Source organism: Hypomesus nipponensis, chromosome 25 (assembly GCF_054491055.1).
Source record: "Hypomesus nipponensis isolate SF chromosome 25, ASM5449105v1, whole genome shotgun sequence".
Taxonomy (NCBI): Eukaryota; Metazoa; Chordata; class Actinopteri; order Osmeriformes; family Osmeridae; genus Hypomesus; species Hypomesus nipponensis.
In genome coordinates this window covers 10,425,001-10,445,314 of record NC_140385.1, presented here as the reverse complement: position 1 = coordinate 10,445,314, position 20,314 = coordinate 10,425,001, and the positions used below count along the sequence as shown (strand labels likewise).

Here is a 20,314-nt window from a genome sequence, read left to right as displayed (position 1 = left end):
AGAGAGAGAGAGAGAGAGAGAGAGAGAGAGAGAGGGGGGGGGGGGGCAGACATTCGACGAAAGAGGGGAAAACAGAGCAAAGAGGGGGTGGGGGGGCGAGTTGCATCCCGCCAGCCGATATTAAACACACACCGCCTCGCACAGCCAGAGCGTCAGCAGAGCTAAGCTGCTCCGTGTGGCAGGTGGCAGATTCCAGGGTCCAGGGTGGCAGCTCGCCTGCCGGTGGAAGGGGGCGTGGGGGGGGGGGGGCGGGGGTCCTTTTTATTGTGTATCAAGCCTGACCCTGGGGCACACGACAGGCTTGCGTGCTTTCTCTTCCGAGCCTCTCGCTGACAACGCTATACGCCTATTGATCCAATGGCTACTTCCCGGGTAAACACTCGCTGTTCTCGACGACGGGTACGAGCGCGGGGACGGTTTCGAGGGGAACGCGGTGTCCTGTCGGAATCTTCTAGTTTCATGCCTGGCCTTGGTGCCAGGACAAGTCTCCTTAAAAGGTTGCAGGAATTCCACGAGGAGTCCACAAAGGAATTGCAGTTGAGTGTCCAGAAGTTCTAAATGTTGCGACTGCCTTTTTCTAAATGCGGTACAATGTCCCGGTAGCCTAACGTTGTCATACTCTAGTTAGAATAACTAACGTTGTCTAATTCTAGTCAGAATATGAGTCTAAAAACTCTCCGTTGGGCTGTGACTATGGGGCGTGTTTCAACCGAACTCGTAAAACAAATGCCTCTTCGCTCAATTGGATAGACCTACAACCAATCAGAGCAACGTAGTATGTTGTTTGTTGAAAACAAATTCAACCCAAGCGCTCTTTGGTGACGTGGTTGATTACGTTACTGTTGATCATCTGGCCATCATCGTATAAAGCCCGCCCTGGCAATTTCATTGGTCCAAACAGCTCCTGTTCAGGTATAGTTTTTCCGCAACAGAGCTACTCCAGACCCAACTTCCCGACCACATTTTTTTGTGGGCGGGGCTAAATTGGGCTGGCAGCCAGGCTAATGTCCCGGGTATCTTTGCATAAACCGTAACTAAATGCTGTGACTGGGTTGGATAGTTCTCGAGCCAAGCACGATGTAACACGTTATCAAGGTCAGACCAAAAATGGCAAAATGCTGGCTCATTCCAAGTTCACGACGACGTCGACATGGAATGAAACAGAGGCCAATTGGAAACACGAAACTTAGCTGAAATGAATCATACATAAAACGCACTCATGGATGCCTTGATTAGAATACCAATACACCCACAATTTCCCCTTGGGGATCAATAAAGTATCTCCTCCTCCTCCGACTACTAATACTACAACTACTCGTTTTATATCCCTTCTCTAATCATCGTTGGTATTTTGCTATTTTTGGTTCCTTGGCCCCAGGATAGTTTGGCAGTAGTTTCAATTGCGGGTTCAAGCTGAGACCAGGAGACAGGCTTTGTGAGAATCATGTGCTCTCCTCGCCGTTCTGTGTGCCTGGCTGCTCTGCATGATCCAGACCCCTTCACCCCCCGCCCCTCCTTTCCCTTCGCATCCTCTTCTCTTGGTGGATATCTGCACAGCCCCTCTCTCCCTCTCTCCAGACGGTTCCGGGCTGCTGCAGGAGGGGTCAGGGGTCAACGACGAGGGAATCTTGCCTCTCCTTTTGTCATTGCTCAGCCTTGGATGAGGGTTGTGTGTGTGTGTGTGTGTGGAGGGTGTGCGTGTTGGACAATCTTAAGAGAGGCGTGCGAGACTGCATGCCTGCCTGCGTGTGTGCGCACACGTGTTTGAGAGATTTGTGCGGCTGGAGGGTGGTGGTGGTTTGGGGGGGTGGGGAGGGGGGTTCGTAAAAAAAGAACCACCCTTTCAAAGTCATAAAAATAGCCATTATACTGCAGAAAATCACAGGTCGGCTCTTGCCCACCCTACATGGGTGTGAAGTGCTGGGGTACTGTGTGCCGTGGGGATGGGGGGGGGGGAGGGGGTGAGAGGGGTCGTATATGCAGGGGTAGCTTTATGGGCGACCAGCTGAGACCGCATGCACGGAACACGCTAATTGGTATTCAGGGCCAGTCGCTGACAGCCTCCCACACAGCTTCCGCTGCTCGCGCTCCCCCGTTGCCACGGCGCGGAACCCCGTCGAGGGTTTCCTCGACGACGGAGCCCGAGCCGAGCTGCCAGAGCGACGGCGGCGGCGGCGGCGGCGTCCTCTCAGCCAATCCCCTGGACCGACGGCGCGAGACAATTTTAAACTCGGGGTCCGCTCAGGCTCTGCCTCTCTAGCGCTCCTGTGTTTCCGGCGCTTTCCTCCCCCCTCCTCTCTCGTCCCTTTGTTCTCTTTGTCCTTTCACTGTACGGCTTCCAACTGCCATTTTTAACCGCCCATTCTATCTATAGGTAGGGTGTGAAGTGAGGGAAACCTAGGGGGTCCGACACACTTCATAAGTCTATTGGAACCCCCCCCCCCCCCATAATATTTAGGTTTGTTCGTTTGGAGGGTCCCATACAATTTTTTTTTTTTTACGTGGAACACATCAGGGGGGCTTGATATAATTTTCAGGAGGAGATATCAGGTAGGCTAATCTTAATGTTGTTGTTGAAAGTATTCCAATTCCAAACACAAGATTTCCTAGAAAGCGGCAAAGGTATGAATACGCTCGCAAAATAGCCTTCAGAGTTTCTAACCATGACCTGGACTGCTCACAGCACAAACATTGCCGTTCTTTTCAGTTTCAACCGTGTCAATAGCAGGATAATGTCAAGTGACTCAGTTATGCCTCATTGTAAACGCGGTGGTATCGTGTGAGCCCAAGTTCCCATGTGTCACGGACGCATTCAAAGTCATTGGTCGACCTTCACTTGTCCGTCTCTGATGCGAGGGGCGTGGCAGACGGCAGGAAAGGTGAACGCTCAAATCACAAATATGCTAACGGCGGGTTCCACAGGACTGGAGTCGGTGCAGTGACTCGAGATCCCCCCCCCCCCCATGCGTCAGCGTGGGTGATTTTAGATCAATGATTATGGCAAGAACATGACATGCTGTCAGATGGGAAGCGTGCGAGGGAAGTCGAAATGTGTCAAGAAAGACACAAACAACGCACTGTGGCCTACTCTCTCTCCCTCTCCCCCTCTCTCGCTGTCCCTCTCTCCCCCTATCTCCCTCTCTCTCCCTCTCTCTCTCTCCCAGTCTCTCTCCATCCCTCCCTCTAACTCTCTCTCTCTCCCCTCTCTCTCTGATTCCAGCTCTCTCTCTCCCCCCTCCCTGGCTACCTCTCCCCCTCAGTTAGCCCACTTGTCACGGTGAAGTGACTAATTAAGCCTCTGGGCATCTCTGCTGGCGCCACACCTGGAAATAGCCCGTGTGTCTGTTTGCTAGCAGGCTCCTGCCGTCTCGCGCGCCCAGACACAACACAGCCCACGTCGTCAGCCGCTGTTTGGCAACACGCAGATGATTTCCACGCGACGCCTTCCCAATTGATGAATCGTCTGACCTTTCATGCCCTGCCCCCCCCCCCCCCGACCCTTGTTTTGTTTTATCCAGCCGCCGAGAAGGAGCGAGCGGATGTGCAGCAGATCGAAGAGGCCTACGAGAATGTGAATCTGGAAATAAGGTGAGCGCGCTGGATACAGATGAAAGGGGGGACGGGGAAGGGGTGGGAGGAAAGAAATGGAGAACTCCCGGACATGTCTCCTGGTTTTGATTTATGTGCATCTGCTCTGCTGATGGTGGGTAAGTTAGGGCTGAGGCGTGCCTTTCACCCGGGCTTGGCGAGGGGCGCGCGTGCTATTGCGAGAGCACACTCCACGATGGTGTACAAGCGGGCCTTAAAATAGCCCGCGCGCCTCTGCACAGGAACTGTGAGAAGATGCACAGTAATGAGTTTGCGCTGTGAGGCACCCAAGGCGAATTTTAATGAAGAAAAACAAATGCTACTGGTTGCCTACTGTGCACAGGAGGGCCAGGCGCTGTTCTAATTCAGTTCTTAGCAACATGCTATTTGCCGGCAGATGGGTTATCCAAAACTTTTCAATGTCACATCTCGAGACAGGTGTAAAACAATACACCTGAAGAGGACCTATTGCCCTGTTGTCACTCTCCATCTCTGTAAAAGAAATAGGAAATGTAGCCACAGTCAATGTGTGGAATACCCAGCTCTTAGCCATACATGGCAATCTTAAGATTTGGGGTTTTCCCCGTTGTCGATTTTTTCTTCAGGCCGAAGCGCTACCTCTCCGTTTCAAGCAGACTTATTTCTGTATGCTAATGTTAGCTCACCGCCATTCCCTCAAGGAACGCAATTTATATTACACAGGACATTATACCGCTCACTTTGCACATGCATCGATGGAGAAAAAGAAGAAAAAAAAAAATATATCACACATTTGTTTCGGCATGCCGACATAACAGCACATATCATTAAGAGGCACTAAACGCCCGTTTCGAGAGAGGGTATATTTCCAAGCAGTGGCTCTCCCTGTCAGTTGTTTGTTCAGAAGTCTCAGCCAGGGAGCAGCACCGATAGGTAGCCACCGTAGCCCCGGGGCCTTCAAACTGTTCATTACAGCGGGGGAAGCAGGAGAGAGAAGGCAGCCGTAGAGATGGCAGTTACAGAAAGGTCAAGCTTTCTTCCTCTAACGAAAAGCCCATGTGAGCTTAGGGGGGTAAAAACCCGAAGCCGGCAGTACTCCAGTTGCTCCACTTCTTCATTTGCCACCTTGCTTTGGATGCCCCTGGTCAAATTACTCATGTGCCTCCCTATCTATCATCCATGCATGGTGGAGCAACTGCTTGCCTGGGAAGAAGAAAAACAGACCATGTCTTTTTTTTTTTCTTCCTTTTCTGCCCCCACACACTACGTTTCTCTCCCTCTCCTGTGTTGGGTGGCGTCGCGTGCTGCTGTGTGCGTGCGTGGAGGTGTGCCAGCCTGTCTCTGTCGCTGGTTGTCTGCGTGCCCTACCTACCCATCGGGCCCATGTGACATTACAGCCCCTCCCCCCCCTCCTATTTTAACCTGCACTTTTCACCGCAGTCTCGACCCCCTGGCGGGGGGGGGGGGGGGGGGGTAAACGTGTGCACTCTTGACAAATCGCTCACGCCGCTATATTGCTTTCGTGACCTCAGTCCACGCCTCCGCTCCACCTTATCAGCGCACGGGAGAGGAGAACTGTACCCCCCCCCCCCCCGCGCGCCTCACGCGCCCTCGCCCGCTGTTAACCCCATTAGCAATTCTGCGTTATGAATATGGAAATGGCCCCTGTCCCTGTGCTGGGTGAGAGATAGGCCTCCGTTCCCGTATTTGCGATTAGCGAGGGGAAAGCGGCGCTCTGCCCAGGTCTGATCATTGGTGACATTGCATACCAATGGGACTGAAAGGGCCACTTCATCAGAGGGAATCGGATATCCATGGAGTCCAGAGTCACTCAAAGTTGGCGGGTGGAGGCGCAAGTTACAATGTCAGCAAAGCCAAGTGTTCAGAGGCTATTATTAGCTAAATCCTTCATTGTAATGGGAAAGGACTTAAGGCAAAACTGCAAAAACTTGCCAATATTCCCAACAGCAGTCAACTGTCATGTCACTCTTCTTTTATTCATTTTATATCAGTACTCTAAGTAAAGATATCGCTAATATCCCCTCCAAGTTGGTTGTGTGCTCAGTTTAGTTTTGTTTGTTAGAAGAAATCTTTTAATAAAGTAGAGAAGCTGATTTGGTTTCTGACTTGACATATTAAGATTCAAATGTGTTAATATGCATTTGTGTGAAAGGTGGGTGCATCTGCTTTGGAAACTCCATTTTTCCTCGAAGAACGAACAAACGTTTTTGATATTTGACTAATCATTTCGACACCTCCGATTATTGAGCGAGCGTACTGTTCCTCATTTTGGGAAACATTGCCCTGGAAGTCAAGACATTTCTGTCTGAGAATCAGAAAGTATCTTTCACAAAAAAATAAAAAATACCTGCCTGTCTAACTATATTTAAATAAATGTAACTTTATTTTCCAAAAACACTAATGCTATCTTTGAATGTCTTTGCCAGGGAGCTAACAGAGAAGCTGTCTATAGACTACGGAACCGAGAAGGAGTTTCTGTTCCTGGGCAGCCTTTGCTTCCAGCTGAAGGTCCATGAGTGAGTATGCTTTAATGTGCAGTGCAGTGCAGGTTGCATTGTGCTTCACTGCATTGTTTCTCTGGCTACAACCTGTGACATTACATATGGTATGTTGTTATTATACACACACGTATTATACAAACGTTGTGTGGAACAATGGTTTTTGTATTCTTTGACCTCGGTTTGCTCATTAAAGCATGTATACAAGGCTTATTTTGAGGTGTATTCTGGGTTTGGAGGTGGAGTTTTAGGAGAGTTTATTTCAAAAAGCTCATGAGAAACTCTCGCTGTTATGCAGCCACACATCAGATGGCAATGGTAACCAAACCAAAATGGCAACGTTAGCTCGCTTTTACGAAGACCTCCCACCATCCGCGTGCAACGGCATCAAAACAGGGCCCAACACCTGTCATGTAACAAGAATCACATCTGGAAATATCCAGCCGCTTAAAATGGATCATTCGGCGAACTACTAGTCACCCTGGAGAAGCAGACCGGCTAAATCAACGAAATGTAATCAACAGTGCGGCTTCTTTCCCTTCCCTCCCAGCCTCCCTGTAGCCCCTGCCGGGGGAGAATCTGTTCTCCTCAGAATTGGCTGCCAGCTGGAGCTCTCTGTGACTGTGGGTGGTTGCAATTTCGAAAGATTGAAAGAAAATTATCTGAGATCTGCGCTGCAAATACGCTTTTCAGTCCTCCTTGGAATCTGCGGTTACCCATGCCCTTGCACAGACGCAAACACACGCCGCACGCACACACACGCGCGCACGCACCCAGAGAATGTTTTGTGCAGCGTTTAAGAGCAAATCACACACAAAGTCTCTCAAACGGGAGCCTTGGTGTGTGTTTTTACCAAGTAGACACAAGTTAAGAACCACTTCTGTCAGAGTAGCTTTGTGTTTAGTTCCGTTTTGCACATACCAAACAACACAGTAGCTCTGTTTGTCATTACCCTCAACGCACATTCAAAAGGAAATGTGGTTTTTGCACACCTCGCTAGTGGGCATGTTCGAGTAAGTGTTTGCGTCGGTGTGTGTGTGTGTGTGTGTGTGCGTGCACTCACTGCATAAGCACATCACCACAAGGGCTTGCTTAATCCAGTCCTTAAGCGGCGTGGAGAAGTTGCTGTGTCGAGCTGCCCTATTTCTCTCAATCTCACCACCTCGGCATCTGCCCATGAACCCTCCCAACCTCTCCATCCCAGACGCACAGCCTCACACACTCCCCACTATTTCTGTACTCCCAGTCACCCGAGAGCACAATAATATCCAGCAGGATCGTAGCCCAGGGTCCTTAGCGACCCGCCAGCCCCCACAGCAATACACCAGCCAGTCCACCCCCCTACCACCACACACACACACACTCTCCTTGCTAGTCGCCTTGAACCGTGATCCTGAAAAGACGTGGCATTGACAGACAGATAAACCGACTGGCTCTGTGTCTCACTCTCTCCGCAGCCCTCGAGTGGCAAACTCGCCGGAGCTCAAACTGGGCTCAGCTCCTCGATAACGGAACGGAATCCTCGGCTCCTCGGCTCCTTCTTGATCATCAGCAGAAATCTGCTAACATCCACTCTTCCCTAGTGTGTAGATCACTCTCGTTTGATTAAACTGCTCTCTCTCTCTCTCTCTCTCTCATCCCCCCCCTCTCTCATCGCCCTCCCCTCCTTTATTTTCCTGAACACCAGCCAATATTGGAGAAAAATGCCCGAAGCGGTATATGTGCGCTCTGGGAGCTGGTACACTGTCTATCTTTAATATAACTAATAGTTGTACATTATTTAAATGAATGGCATTCATTTGGTACTGGTGTGCGGGTGGGAGAGTGGAAAGCCAAATGGTGGAGATTCATTTGGAGACAATGATAGGAGTGGAACAGCTCAGTATATTAGATAGCCCTAATGGAGCAAGGAAATAGAAGTGGCTGATTGCTTTTGTAGGCATGGAAACGCATATAAATGCAGTGTACACACACTCGCACTGTCCCCACGCTCGCTCCCCCTGCCTCAGAGCCGGTTTGAAAGTGTCCGCGCAACGTCGTCATGTCCGAAGTGCTCGCCAACGGATGGCTTCATTTTTGCCTGGCAGCCTATTCGGAGTGTTCTACTCCAATGGCTGAAGTCTTACATGCTGACTTTCAGTGGCTTTCATTGGTCTCCTTTGTGTGTGCGTAGGCGCGCGTGTCACTCTGAATCGTTCCTCTTTTTGGGGGCCAAAAAGTTCTTTCTGATGTTTGTCCCGAAAAAAAATAGAAAAAGTATAATTACTTGTTTTTCAAAGAGAAAAGAGCTGCTTTTGTTGTCTAACGCTTTCAAGTGGAAAGATTAGTGGCGAGATTAGGAGTTAAACGTGCTGCAGAGGTGCACTTCAAATCGCTTTGATGGAAATCAATTCCTCTACAGGGCATAAACAACAGGGAAATAATCAGAAAGATAGCAGTGCATCCTCATTTGATAGCATTTACTATTATCCCTCGCAACAAAATCCGTTTAAAAGGACAGGTCGCAAAGGATTTGTAGTACTTTACAGTACAAACAAGGTAGGTAGAAACAAATATGACCTATCATTTACAGTTCTGGCTCACAGGTCTGTCACGTGATGGGGAATTTAGACCTGGAACCTTCCTGCGCCTGCCCCTCTCAAATTGACTGGTTGCCATGGTTGACCGGCTGGGCACAGCGTGGAAGGAGACACCCCATAATAATCTCCCCTCCTACCGTCTTAATATTCCTCTTGTGGATCTGTTGACGGTCTTCAAAGCAACCTAAAAAGAGGCTGGGATTTCTCCAAGACTGTCAGGTCAGATTCCCTCAGTCTCCCCTCGCGTGTCATTCAGGAGTCATGCTCGGCGCTGGCGTTCATGTATGAAAATGTGCACCCGTTTGGCACTTTAGTGTGTCCATAACACGACATATGTTTCCATATGAAGACTGGCAGGTTTATTTTGGGGTGGTGGTGGTGGTGACAGGGTGATAACTTTGGGTCTAACGCAGGGGTTCCCAATCCTGGTCCTCGGGCCTCCCTGTCCTGCATGTTTTAGATGTTTCCTTGTTCAAACACACCTGATTCAAATGAATGGTCGTTAGCAGGTTTCTGCATAACTAGATAACGACCCATTCATTGGAATCAGGTGTGTTGGAGCAGGGAAACATGTAAAACATGCAGGGCAGGGAGGCCCGAGGACCAGGATTGGGAACCCCTGGTCTCGAGGGAGCGGTTTGAGATGGACCTGATGGAGCTGCCACGAGCCGGCGCGCATGGCGTGTGCCGACCGCCCTCGGGGCGTCACGCCGTCTACATAACGTACAGCAACACCAGGATCCGACTGCCCCCCCCTCCCCCGATTGGGATTCTGTTTGACGCTTGCTCTCATGAGAGGGCTGTCTTTCATGGCGGTCGACCCCCATGGTAGATCACAGGCGGGGTCATCTCTGCTCCTAATCGAGAAGGACCTTGACCCGTCAGCGTCTTGTAGGGTAGTTTAGTCCTCGTACGAGGTCACCTAACGATGTCAGATGTAGATTCCCGCGGGTGATGAACATGTGTTCCCATAACTTAAACACCTTATTTGTACATGCGCAAAAAAGGGGAGGCGGGTGGAGTTGAAGAGTCAGAGGCCCAGTTAATCATAATTGGAATGTGTTTGACGACATCGGTAGTCGACAAAGCTACTTATGCAGGTCCACGCCTTGGAGAGTGAGCTCTTTGTCACACTCGCTGGCTTTCAAATGATGATCGATGTGGCAGGGACACTGTCGTTAAACGGATGCATGAAATGCAGCATTACTCTTAATGAGCTGCTCATGCAATTAATTAACTTCAAAAGGTCGGATTTGGTGGATTGTCAATAAGAGAGGAAAAAACTGTCGCCTCCGCACACTTTTTTTTGCCCGTACCTGCAACATTTCTGGTGTTCGCACTCGCAATTCAAAATGTGGATGATTTTATACATGGATTTTGTGAACTTAAGCACATTCACCATTCAAAGTAGCCTACTTCTGGACACATAACTGTTAAAAGTTAATTCGCTGTCAATTGAAATGACTAACCAAATTGCTCATTTTAACACAGATTCATCTGTCCTCTAATAAGACTATGATAATGCATAAAAACTGCTGGAAATAGCATTTGAGGAACCAGAATTTAAAATAACTAAAAAAGTACTGTCACTTATGTTCTTAAAAGTATTTCCAAAGCCTTCTGGTCTACTGCCACAGTGTTTTTCACATACTCAAGGAATAAGGATACATTTACATTTATTCATTTAGCAGACGCTTTTATCCAGAGCGACTTCCAAGAGAGAGCTTTACAAAGTGTATAGGTCCCTGATAATTACAACAAGATAGCCCCAAAGTATTGCGGGTAGCCAAAATAAGAAGCACACATTGTGAACAACCAAAAAATAAGTGCCAAAGGGAAGAACCATAAGAGCATGTATTTAAGTTACAATTAAACAACATGAATCTCTAAGTGCAAGTGTACCTGTAGAAAAAGCAAGCAAAAATAAAAATAAGATAAACCAAAATAGAATATAGGATAAGCCTATCATGTTTTTTTTATTCCATGTTATGAATGTCTTTCACAAATTAATAATAGTGATTGTATTGTCAAATTTTTAATCTCGAAGTGCTACAGGTTAAAAACAAGAAGAGCGCAAATAAACATGTAGAATAAAAACATATTATTGTCTTTCACAAATTGCATGATGGCAGTTGACATATTGTGAAATCATTTAAATCAATGTGCCTGTAGAAAACGAGTTTACAAATAGATTTCATAACATTGCCAGAGATAGTAGTTATTGTACTTACCTCTATGCCACCTGCATCAAAAGAATAGTAGAATGTTCAAAACAGTATAGTGGCCAAACACTAGATAACCATCTCACCTGTAAGGAAAATAATCTCTTCTTAACGCTTTTGGGAATTTGTGCAGTGACTTGATAATGACTACTCTCACGAGTGTTACCATGTCGACTGGCTTTACATCAAGGTGACGTGCTGTACGATGAGGTGTATGCACCTCATTAACACACACAAAGCCTTGAGAGATGACCCTGTAGGACTCGAAAGACTGGGTGCTCATCGATTAAGTGCCGAAAGACAGATACGAGACAAAGACAAAGTCCTTAAGAACAGTGTCTTTAGATGATGCAAATGCATCGTGTCAGCAGTGAACGTCTGAACAAACAAGCCAATCACACCTGAAACATGGACAATTCAGAAAAGAATGGAGGTCCGGGTCACTATTGACAACGATACAGGTCCATAAGCCACAATTACCCCACAGACGCACCACAGAATGAGCCAAAGCCATGTCCTGCTGCTGTAGCTTTCTAAACCAAGTACTTCCTTTAACACCGCAACAACACTCCGACCACCATCTTGTAAAAAACAGGTGAGGGTTTCTTAAGCCCAATATTCTCTTTAGATATCTGATCTGTGTGCAGGGTTATCTCCGAAAGCCATATAAGCTGTCAGCCAACGCCATTTCCACCATGAGAGCCTTGAGAACTTGTTGTTAAGTGAATTGGAGCATTTCCGAACCAGATGTTTGGAGGGTTTTTTTTGGTGGGGGGAGGGTGGGGGGGAGCGTTTCTATCTCATTGTCAACTTGGATGCCGTCTCTGCACTTCAGTAATGTGGAAAGACTAATTATCACCTCTTATTATGTTAGGGGGATGTTGGCACGTTTTTAGAGTGTTAAAAAGTCATTTTTAGTCTTTGAGGAGCAAAGGTGTTAAATATTCATCTGAACAACTCTATTGCACCGGCTTGAGTTTCTGTTGATTTGGGGGATTTTACCGTAACTGTAGCAGTTAGTCAGTTTTTTTGCCTCCTGCTTAAACACATGGAATGTGGATGATGACAATGCAGGGGCGTACGGTAGGTTTGATCTTACCCACTTTCTGACAATGCCTCCTCCTTATTTAAAAGGCTGTCCCACCCTCATTTGCAAACAAACCTATGGCCCTGATTCACATCGAGATAACAGACTGGAAACAAAACATAGCCACAACCATAACAAAACACATGAGGTGCATCGTAATGGAATTATTACATATGGAATATTCATAAACTTAAATACGATAACTACTTTTGGTACAATAAAGTAAGTAAACTAGAGGCAATACCGCTATCCTTTTAGTATTCCTGCTAGTCCTCCAATGATGGCCCTTATACGAAGTGTCTATCATATCCTCTCCACTCAACCTTTAATGGCTCTGGGAAGAAAAATAACTAGCAGCAAAACATCTTGAAGAAAGAGACTGTGGTGGAAGCAGGGCTTTAAAATGATCTGCCAGAAGCTATTTGCCTCATTGCTTTTAGTGATGGCTCTCAAACGTAAATTGGCTTCAAGTTGTGCTTGTTTTGTTTCTCCTTTTTCGCATATAAATTGAGGCTAGTTTTGAGGAAGAGAGGCTGCTTCGCTCAGTATCATATTTTCCCTGGGTAATTTATGTGGGAGGGGGCCTTCACTGCACCTCCCCCTCCCCATCTTAGTTCACAGAACCAATGCATATTAAGATAAAGAGTAAACAAAAAAATGCATGCATCGACCTCTGGCTTGGCATAAAGAGTTTCGAGGCCCAAATTTGATCAGCAGTCATAAAAGCCGGCTTCCATCAGGCGGCCATGGAAACATTGTACGCCGTTTCATTGAGGCTTGCATTTGTGGTTCGCCATGTGGAAAATGAAGGTAAACTGAAAAATGGCCTACTTTGACTATGTCTCCTTTAAACCTCCTGTCTAGCAGGCTGAGCGGGAAGGCGGACGTGGGAGACAGGAAGGCAGGCAGAAGACCTCCTCAGAAACACCATCACTACAGCAGAAAGAGAAGAAATTACAATATCCAATCTCACAATGACGTCCCATTCAAAATGATACTCTAGGCCTGAAAATTGAATCTTAAAGATGCAGCATGTCATTCGAATGCAGCATTAGCATTTGATTTCAAACATATCTACCCGAATCCTTCAAACCAGTCGAGTATGAGCCGGCTGTTCAATAGTTGTGCGGAAGTAGTAACTGAAGAATACTTAAACTTTTTCCACCTCACTTTAGGTCCCCCAAAAGAACCGAAAACTGCTGCAGAAACTTTCCAAACGGGAAGACATAAATCACAAAGTGCCTGGCTCCCTCCAAACATATACTTTATCGCTGTCTCCAAGGTGTTCTTACCTCAGAAGCACCATTGCAGCTTTTCTCTACTGTATCGAGACAAGGCAATTCCTTTATATAACAGTTCCGGGGTGAGAGCATAATAACAGTAGCTACAGTAATTACCATCAAGTGTATTTCAGATAACTATAGAATTATAAGTCATTAGAAAATCCACATCTCTGTATGTAATTAAGAAACGTTGTATTTTTTTGTTGTTGCTACAGTTCAGTTTAACTACAGGCAAAAATCCCAGCCAACAAGTCAATAATTTAGAAATAGGCAATCACTTAATTTACAACAATAAACTATACTGCATGTCGATATACTGTTGTGTTGGGGGATTTCAGCTATATACCTTATGGTTACAGCAAGATAACAGGCAAATCACATTATTACCAGCAGGAACGACAAAACCAGAAGCATCAAAACGCAGAGCAATTCAGAAATGTGCTCAGTGCCTGCCATCCTGTTACATATGCAGGCCAGAAATAGAAGTTAACAATGCAACTCCATGCCAAGACATGGTTCTCCTCAATGCCAAGGGCAAAACAAAACAGCCTATGTTACAGACCAAGTTTTACTGATTGGTAGCCATTAGATTCAGCCCCAGGAACTTTGTTTGTCCAGATGTCGTGCCTAGAGGTGCATGGTAGCTCTGGTGGCATCGTTGCCCCTTAAGTCAAGAAGTTCCGGGTGATAAAGAGGGAGATATCAGTTGAGTCCATAAACACAGGATGCCATGTCATGCTAGCTGAGTGCAGACTTAAGCTGTAGCTAAATATCAATTGATGTTTTACGTAATATGACATCACCTTCTGGAACAGTGCTTTCAATGATAATTCTATCTGTTTTCTACAATAAGGTAATGAGGTTCTCCCTTTGCCAAACCACAAACGTCTAGGCAGATGTAGAAGAAAGTTTAATTGAAGCAATGCTGGCCATTGTTATACCCGTTCTTACAACACAAAAGGCTGTAAACAAATGACTGAAATGCTAATTCTTGACCAGAAAACAACAATGCTTGAAAGAACCACAGCAAAAATCTGCAGCAGGAGCACAACATTTCCATTATGGAGAAAAGCTCACCATGTCAGCAGTTATCCAAGTTCTGTCCGGTAAAATGCCCTTTTCCAGGTGTTCTCCTCTTGTCCATTATAATGAGAAATGTTTTCCATGAATAAATCCATTGCAGTAGTTGTACATATAATGTATGGTAGTGAAAAATCTTTTTATTTCAAAATCCAAATCTAATCCAGTTTTTTAGTTTTCTTTTGCCATTGCCTGTCCTGTTGGACTAATTGCTTTTGTGGCAGCTGTAAAGAATTGTGCTGACAGGTGAACCTAGACATGTGAACAACCTTAGTCTGATTACATTCAAAAAAATTGTTCAGAAAACTTGAAAGTCTACCGCTACAAATGACACACACATCTTGCTAATTGGCTTGTGTTCTATGAGACAACCGGCACAACCTTTTGTGTTGATTAGGCTGCCTGAGCTATTTTCAATATTTCACCCCTCAATATCATACCTCCGTAGGTACACTACGCTACATTCAGCCTCCACCACCCAAGTCATCACAATGCACAAATGAACTCTTTGGGAACAGTGAAACTTTTGCCCCACAGTATTTATTTATAAAATGCATGTTTGTGGGAACAACTCATTCCACAAGCAACAGCGCTAACAAGTTGTTGATATTGGTGTTGGGACTGATTTAATTGCACTTTGTGCAATCCTTAGCCCTCAGTTATCACAGGCTAACAGTGTAAACAGACACGATGAGCTCTAAGTTTCCACTGGAACAATTAATTGTGTCACAGTTTATAAACCGATGAATCGCATTTGACCCTCCGCACACTAGCTGCCAGTGTACACAGGGTTACCTGTAAACCAATTAGCCAGTGTTGAAGTTCCTGCAGAGGTAGCAGTGTCACCTTTGGTGAACTCAACCCACGCAGTCACATAGCAGTCCACTGGGAAAAAGACTTAATTGCTCTCTCTCTCTCGCTCTTTCCCTCTCTCTCTCTCTCTCTCTCTCTCTCTCTTGCTCTCTCGCTCTGTCTCTCTCTCTGCTTCCTTCTCTCTCTCGACCCAACTATGTCTCAGGAGTGTGAAACGTGTGGGAGAGGGCTTTTTCTTGTGCAGCAGCAGCCGCTTTTTGTGTGCGTTAGTTCTCTAATTAACAGCATGTTATGATTAGTGATGCAATGCTTGGTTTCAGGCCAGTTTTAGGACACCTTTATTTAACCCCCCCCCCCCCCACACACACACACACACACACACACACATGCAACACACTGTAACGTGGCCCCCTCGTACTGCAAGCATAGTCAGGAACGGGTTTGGGAAAATGTTCTCTGGATTCGTACTGTACAGGCCTTTCAAATGATCATGCGGCACTTTGAATCCTCTGAACACATCAAATGGGAAGTAACATATCGTTGACGTACGTGTCTCGTCTAGTCAAAGTGTAAACACTGACGCGTCGAAAGGCCATCGAAAACCTAGGATGAAGACCAGCTCATTGTAGTGTGAACGCGTGCGAGTCATGCAGTGACAGGTTAAACGAGGAGGGCTAAGCATCGTGTCTCAGCCCCAAACGAGCAGGGAGATCAGATGTCATGTTTGATAGATCTTCTCCCCCTCGAGTCCTTCTAATTGCCATCAGAGACGCGATCAGTGTTCCTCACCTCCTCGCTTGCAATGTCCCCTCCCCTCCGCCGCCTGTCTCCCCCCGCCGCCGCGTCACCGTCAGTCGTGATAGCGACCCGGACAGTCACGAGTCAGTCTGGCTCCTCGCCGTTCTCCTCCCCTCCCTCTCCCCCCCCCCCCCCCCCCCCCCCCCCCCCCCCCCCCCCCCCCCCCCCCCCTCCCCTGCGTTTGTCGGCCCTCCGTCCATTATGCTGTCACCTTTTCTCTCGCTGCCCCTTGTGCCCCCCCCCCCCCCATCTCTGTCTGCCTATATATGTCCCTCTATCCCTCCTGTTTTCTCACTCTGTGTCGTTAGATGTCCGTCTTCGCCATTTCATGCGATTTAGCCTGTCTCGGGAGCTGGATAGGTGTGTGTGTGTTTCAGTTTGACCTTTACGCAGCCGTTCCTCCTCCTGTAAACCAGAGGACGTGGCCTGAGACAGCGAGACGTTTCTCACCCTTCGCCTCCGCCGGCGTTTCCGTTTGGGGGGCGCTGCGGCGTCCGAAAACCCCCCCCCGTTGGTCTTCGCGGGCAAGTGACGCGCGTCTCGGTCACGTCCCCCGCCTTCAAACCCCCCCTCCCCCCGCCAGCCACGTGGCAGCGAGTGCTGAAGGTCAGACCGAAGTACGCCCGCCCACAAATAGACCGGGCTTTTGTGCTGCGGTGACGCGTCAGCAAAAGTGGGCAGGGATGGATGGCTCTGCCTGGAGGGGGGGGGGGGGAGGGGGGGGGTTGGAGGGCGAAAGAGGGAAAGGAGGGAGACGTGGAAGGGGAACTCCCCCGCGGGACTCTTTCGATTTCTCTCTCTCGGCTTCACCGTCCATCCCCCCTCACCACCACCCCCTTTTCTTCCTCTCCTTCTCTCCCACTCAGCCTATCAGGTGCCATCTGTTTCTGTGTTCATACAATTCATACAAGGTTGTTTATTGTTGCTCCAACACCTGCTTTACAAACTTAATGAATCCTGTGGCTTGTATTAAAGACAATAAAGGGAGCAGCGAAAGGGAATTTAAGAGTTTCAATGAGAGGCTGAGGTTGAGATTTTCATTGTTTTAATCCGTATTTAGATCTGAGTCAGCACATCTGGACCCTGGAAAAAAATTGTAAAAGGGGATTGTGGGTAATGGAGGCTTCGAACGAAAGAGAACGAACAAACTGCGGTCTGTTTTTACCTTGCCGCGTTCCACAGGGACAGATGTTCATGGATGCGTTGGAATGCTTCTACTAAAAGCTTATGTAAGCGTTTCACAAGCCTTCTGCGTGGGTTTCCTGCTCAGGTGTCACTTGAATATCTAGCAGACTGTGGGTGTTAGAGTGTCCTTGAGAAGGGTCAAGGCCATATTGCCAGAGGAGTCCTCAACCATGCCTCCTGGCTCTCTATAGCCAGAGATTTTCTCTAGATTTACTTAAACATTTAAAGCACGGTTGTGTAGTAACCACAGTACCTCAAGGTTTGTTGAGAATGTAGTTAAACCTGGTGGAGCTGGGTTGGAGAGCTTATCCTAGTCCTACCCAAGCATCGTACTGAACCCTGCACAGGAGGTCTCAAAGAAATGGAACCATCTCTAAGCTCTCTCTCTCTCTGAGACGATGGAAGGCCGGGGTAGTTCTGTGAAACATACAGTAGACATGAAAGGATAAATGCCTAAACGAAACTCCCGGAGACGAGAAACATTTAATGCGGTCCGCAAACAAGCGCATGAGCCGAGCGCTCGGCGGCCAATCGCTTACCTCTCTCTGCCTCTCTCTACCTCTCTCTACCTCTCTCTCTCTATCCCCCTCTCTTTCTCTGATGTTCATCATTTTATTTCTTTCATCTTCCTTTTTTCTCTCTCACAGCTTTTGATCCCCCCCCCCCCTCCGCTACCCAGCCCACATCCACTTACTTCAACCCTTTTTCTTCCCCTCCTCTCCTCCCTCTGCGCCTCTCTCTCTCTCTCTCTCTCTCTCTCTCTCTCTCTCTCTCGCCCCCCCTCCTATCATCCTCTTTCATTTTGGTTGACTTGGCCTCTTCCTTTCTTTTGTAATGGTCGATGGATTGGTTCAAATGTCAGTGAAAAAGACCCCCCTCTCCTCCTCCACCTCCTGTCCATTTCGCCATCCACTTCTTTGATCAGTTCGTTAGTGGAAGCAGGAGTCCTCAACTCCACCCTCTAGAGCTGGCCCGGGCTAACGGCTAATGGCTAACTCCTCCACTGTCCTCACCCACAAGTAGGAGAGTCGTGAGTCAGTAGAGCCCCCAGTGGACAGCCAGTGAGGCCAAATGGAGGCTCAGTATTCAGTAATTCTGCTTTAGTTTCATGGCTACTTGGCTCTGCATTCTCAAAGGGGGATGCTAATGTTGGCAAGACTGCCACAGACCATGGCTGTCGCCCTAGCCGAACACCACTATCCTCATCCTCAATTGACAAAATAAATGAGTCAATTCTCAGCGGTAAGCAAAAATGAAGAATAGTACCATTGCATTGTTGTGCTTGGCAACCAACTGCCTAACTGTTGGCCAAACAAATGCCATTTACAAACGTCACATGTACCTTTTTGTCCTTCTAGGTATACTTATACCCTTTGTCCCTTCAATCAAGTCACACAGAAGAGCGCCGCGGGAACAGAGGTGTCGTTAGGGTGAGTACCTTGTTCACATGCCTCGCCACAATGCACCCTTGTCAAGGTTTGTCAAGGACACTTGAAGCCCTGAAGGACCCCAGTGTTCAGGCCACCACTGACCTAATGTAATTAAGTCATGTTTTTCCATTTCCATATGGGCTAGATGATTGCGAAACGGAATGTGTACGTTATGTAGTTCTTCAAGACATTATTGTGGCCCTGTTCTACTGGTACAATGCAACAATCTACATTTACTTTATTCATTTAGCTGACGCTTTTATCCAATGCGACTTCCAAGAGAGAGCTGTACAAAGTGCATAGGAGACTGATAATAACAACAAGGTAGCCCCAAAACCATTGTATAGCCAAAATATGAAGCACATATTGTGAACAACCAAAATAAGTGCCAAAAGGAAGAACCATAAGAGCATGTAGTTAAACAAGTTACAATTAAACAACATGAATCACTATAAGTGCAAGTGTACCTGTAGAAAATCAAGCAACAGTAAAAAATATTTCACAGCGAGAACAATCTAAATCAGTAACCACTAACCAACAAGAGCAACAAGAGACTTGTGTTCCTTGAGGAAACTAACATTAGGACCAGCAAACCATTCCTAAGTACCGTTGTACTCCCGGAACAAGTGTGTCTTGAGCCTACTCTTGAAGGTGGAGAGACAGTCTGTGTCTCTGATGGAGGTGGGTTGATTCCATCACTGGGGGGCCAGACAGGAGAAGAGCTTGTGTTGGGACCGGGCGGTCTTGAGCGGTGGGACCACCAGGCGGTTGTCTGAATTAGACCTTGATGTAGACTTGATGTAGTCGGGTGCAGTCCCGTTCACTGCTCGGAAGGTCAGTACCAGGGTCTTGAATCTAATGCGGGCCGTGATGGGAAGCCAGTGGAGGGAGATGTGGAGCGGGGTAACATGGGATCTAGAAGGGACGGTGCTATAAATGTCTATTTTTAAAGTTTTATTTTTCCAGCCAATGTCTGTCAATGTTAACTATGATTTTAGTACAAAAGAAAGCATTACCGTATTTTTTGGACTATAAATCGCTCTGGAGTATAAGTCAAAAAATGCATCATGCAGAGGAAGAAAACATAAAAGTCACACTGGACTATAAATTTACATTTAGTCATTTAGCAGACGCTCTTATCCGATCGACTTACAGCAAGTACAGGGACATTCCCCCGAGGCAAGTAGGGTGAAGTGCCTTGCCCAAGGACACAATGTCAATTAGCACAGCGGGGAATCAATCCGGGAACTTTCTGATTACTAGCCCGACTCCCTCACCGCTCAGCCATCTGACTCCCTCACTGATTCCCTTGTAAATTGCATTCATGTCGACATTTATTTCACTAAGTCCAAGACTAAGAACAGACATTTAATCTGGAAAGGCAAGTTATTCAACTACACAATAGCACAAAGAACAACAGGCTGAATAGGTGTCCGGTATGTTAACGTAGCACATTAACAGTTATTCAGATACACAATAGCATACAGAACATACCTGGGAGGCTGAATAGGCTAAATTAACATAACAAGTTATTGGTAAGCTAGTTCACCAAGCTCCCGATCTCATTCCACATCACTGAATCGGTTGAACTCGTTGGTTCATGTCAGTCAGTATGAATTAACATTTAAAAACATGTTAAATTATATATATTTTGATATAGTCGCACCTGACTATAAATCTCAGTACCAGCCGAACTAAGATTTTTTTTTTTGACTTATAGGAAAATACGGTACTTCAGAAGAAAAAGGCTA

General features: G+C 47.0%; 1 protein-coding gene across 3 annotated transcripts in view; it reads left to right on the top strand.

Moving 5' to 3' along the window:
* Window positions 1-20,314, top strand: part of LOC146222206 (glucosidase 2 subunit beta-like) — a 112,688-nt gene that overhangs the window by 72,988 nt on the left and 19,386 nt on the right. For 2 of the 3 annotated variants that reach the window (XM_084692180.1, XM_084692179.1), the window contains 3 exons: window positions 3,519-3,588; window positions 6,015-6,104; window positions 18,492-18,563. In XM_084692180.1, the coding sequence (XP_084548306.1) occupies window positions 3,519-3,588; window positions 6,015-6,104; window positions 18,492-18,563 (232 nt within the window). Of the gene's footprint in view, window positions 1-3,518; window positions 3,589-6,014; window positions 6,105-7,543; window positions 7,670-18,491; window positions 18,564-20,314 lie in introns of those variants that run through there. The other variant, XM_084692181.1, reaches the window with a different exon arrangement.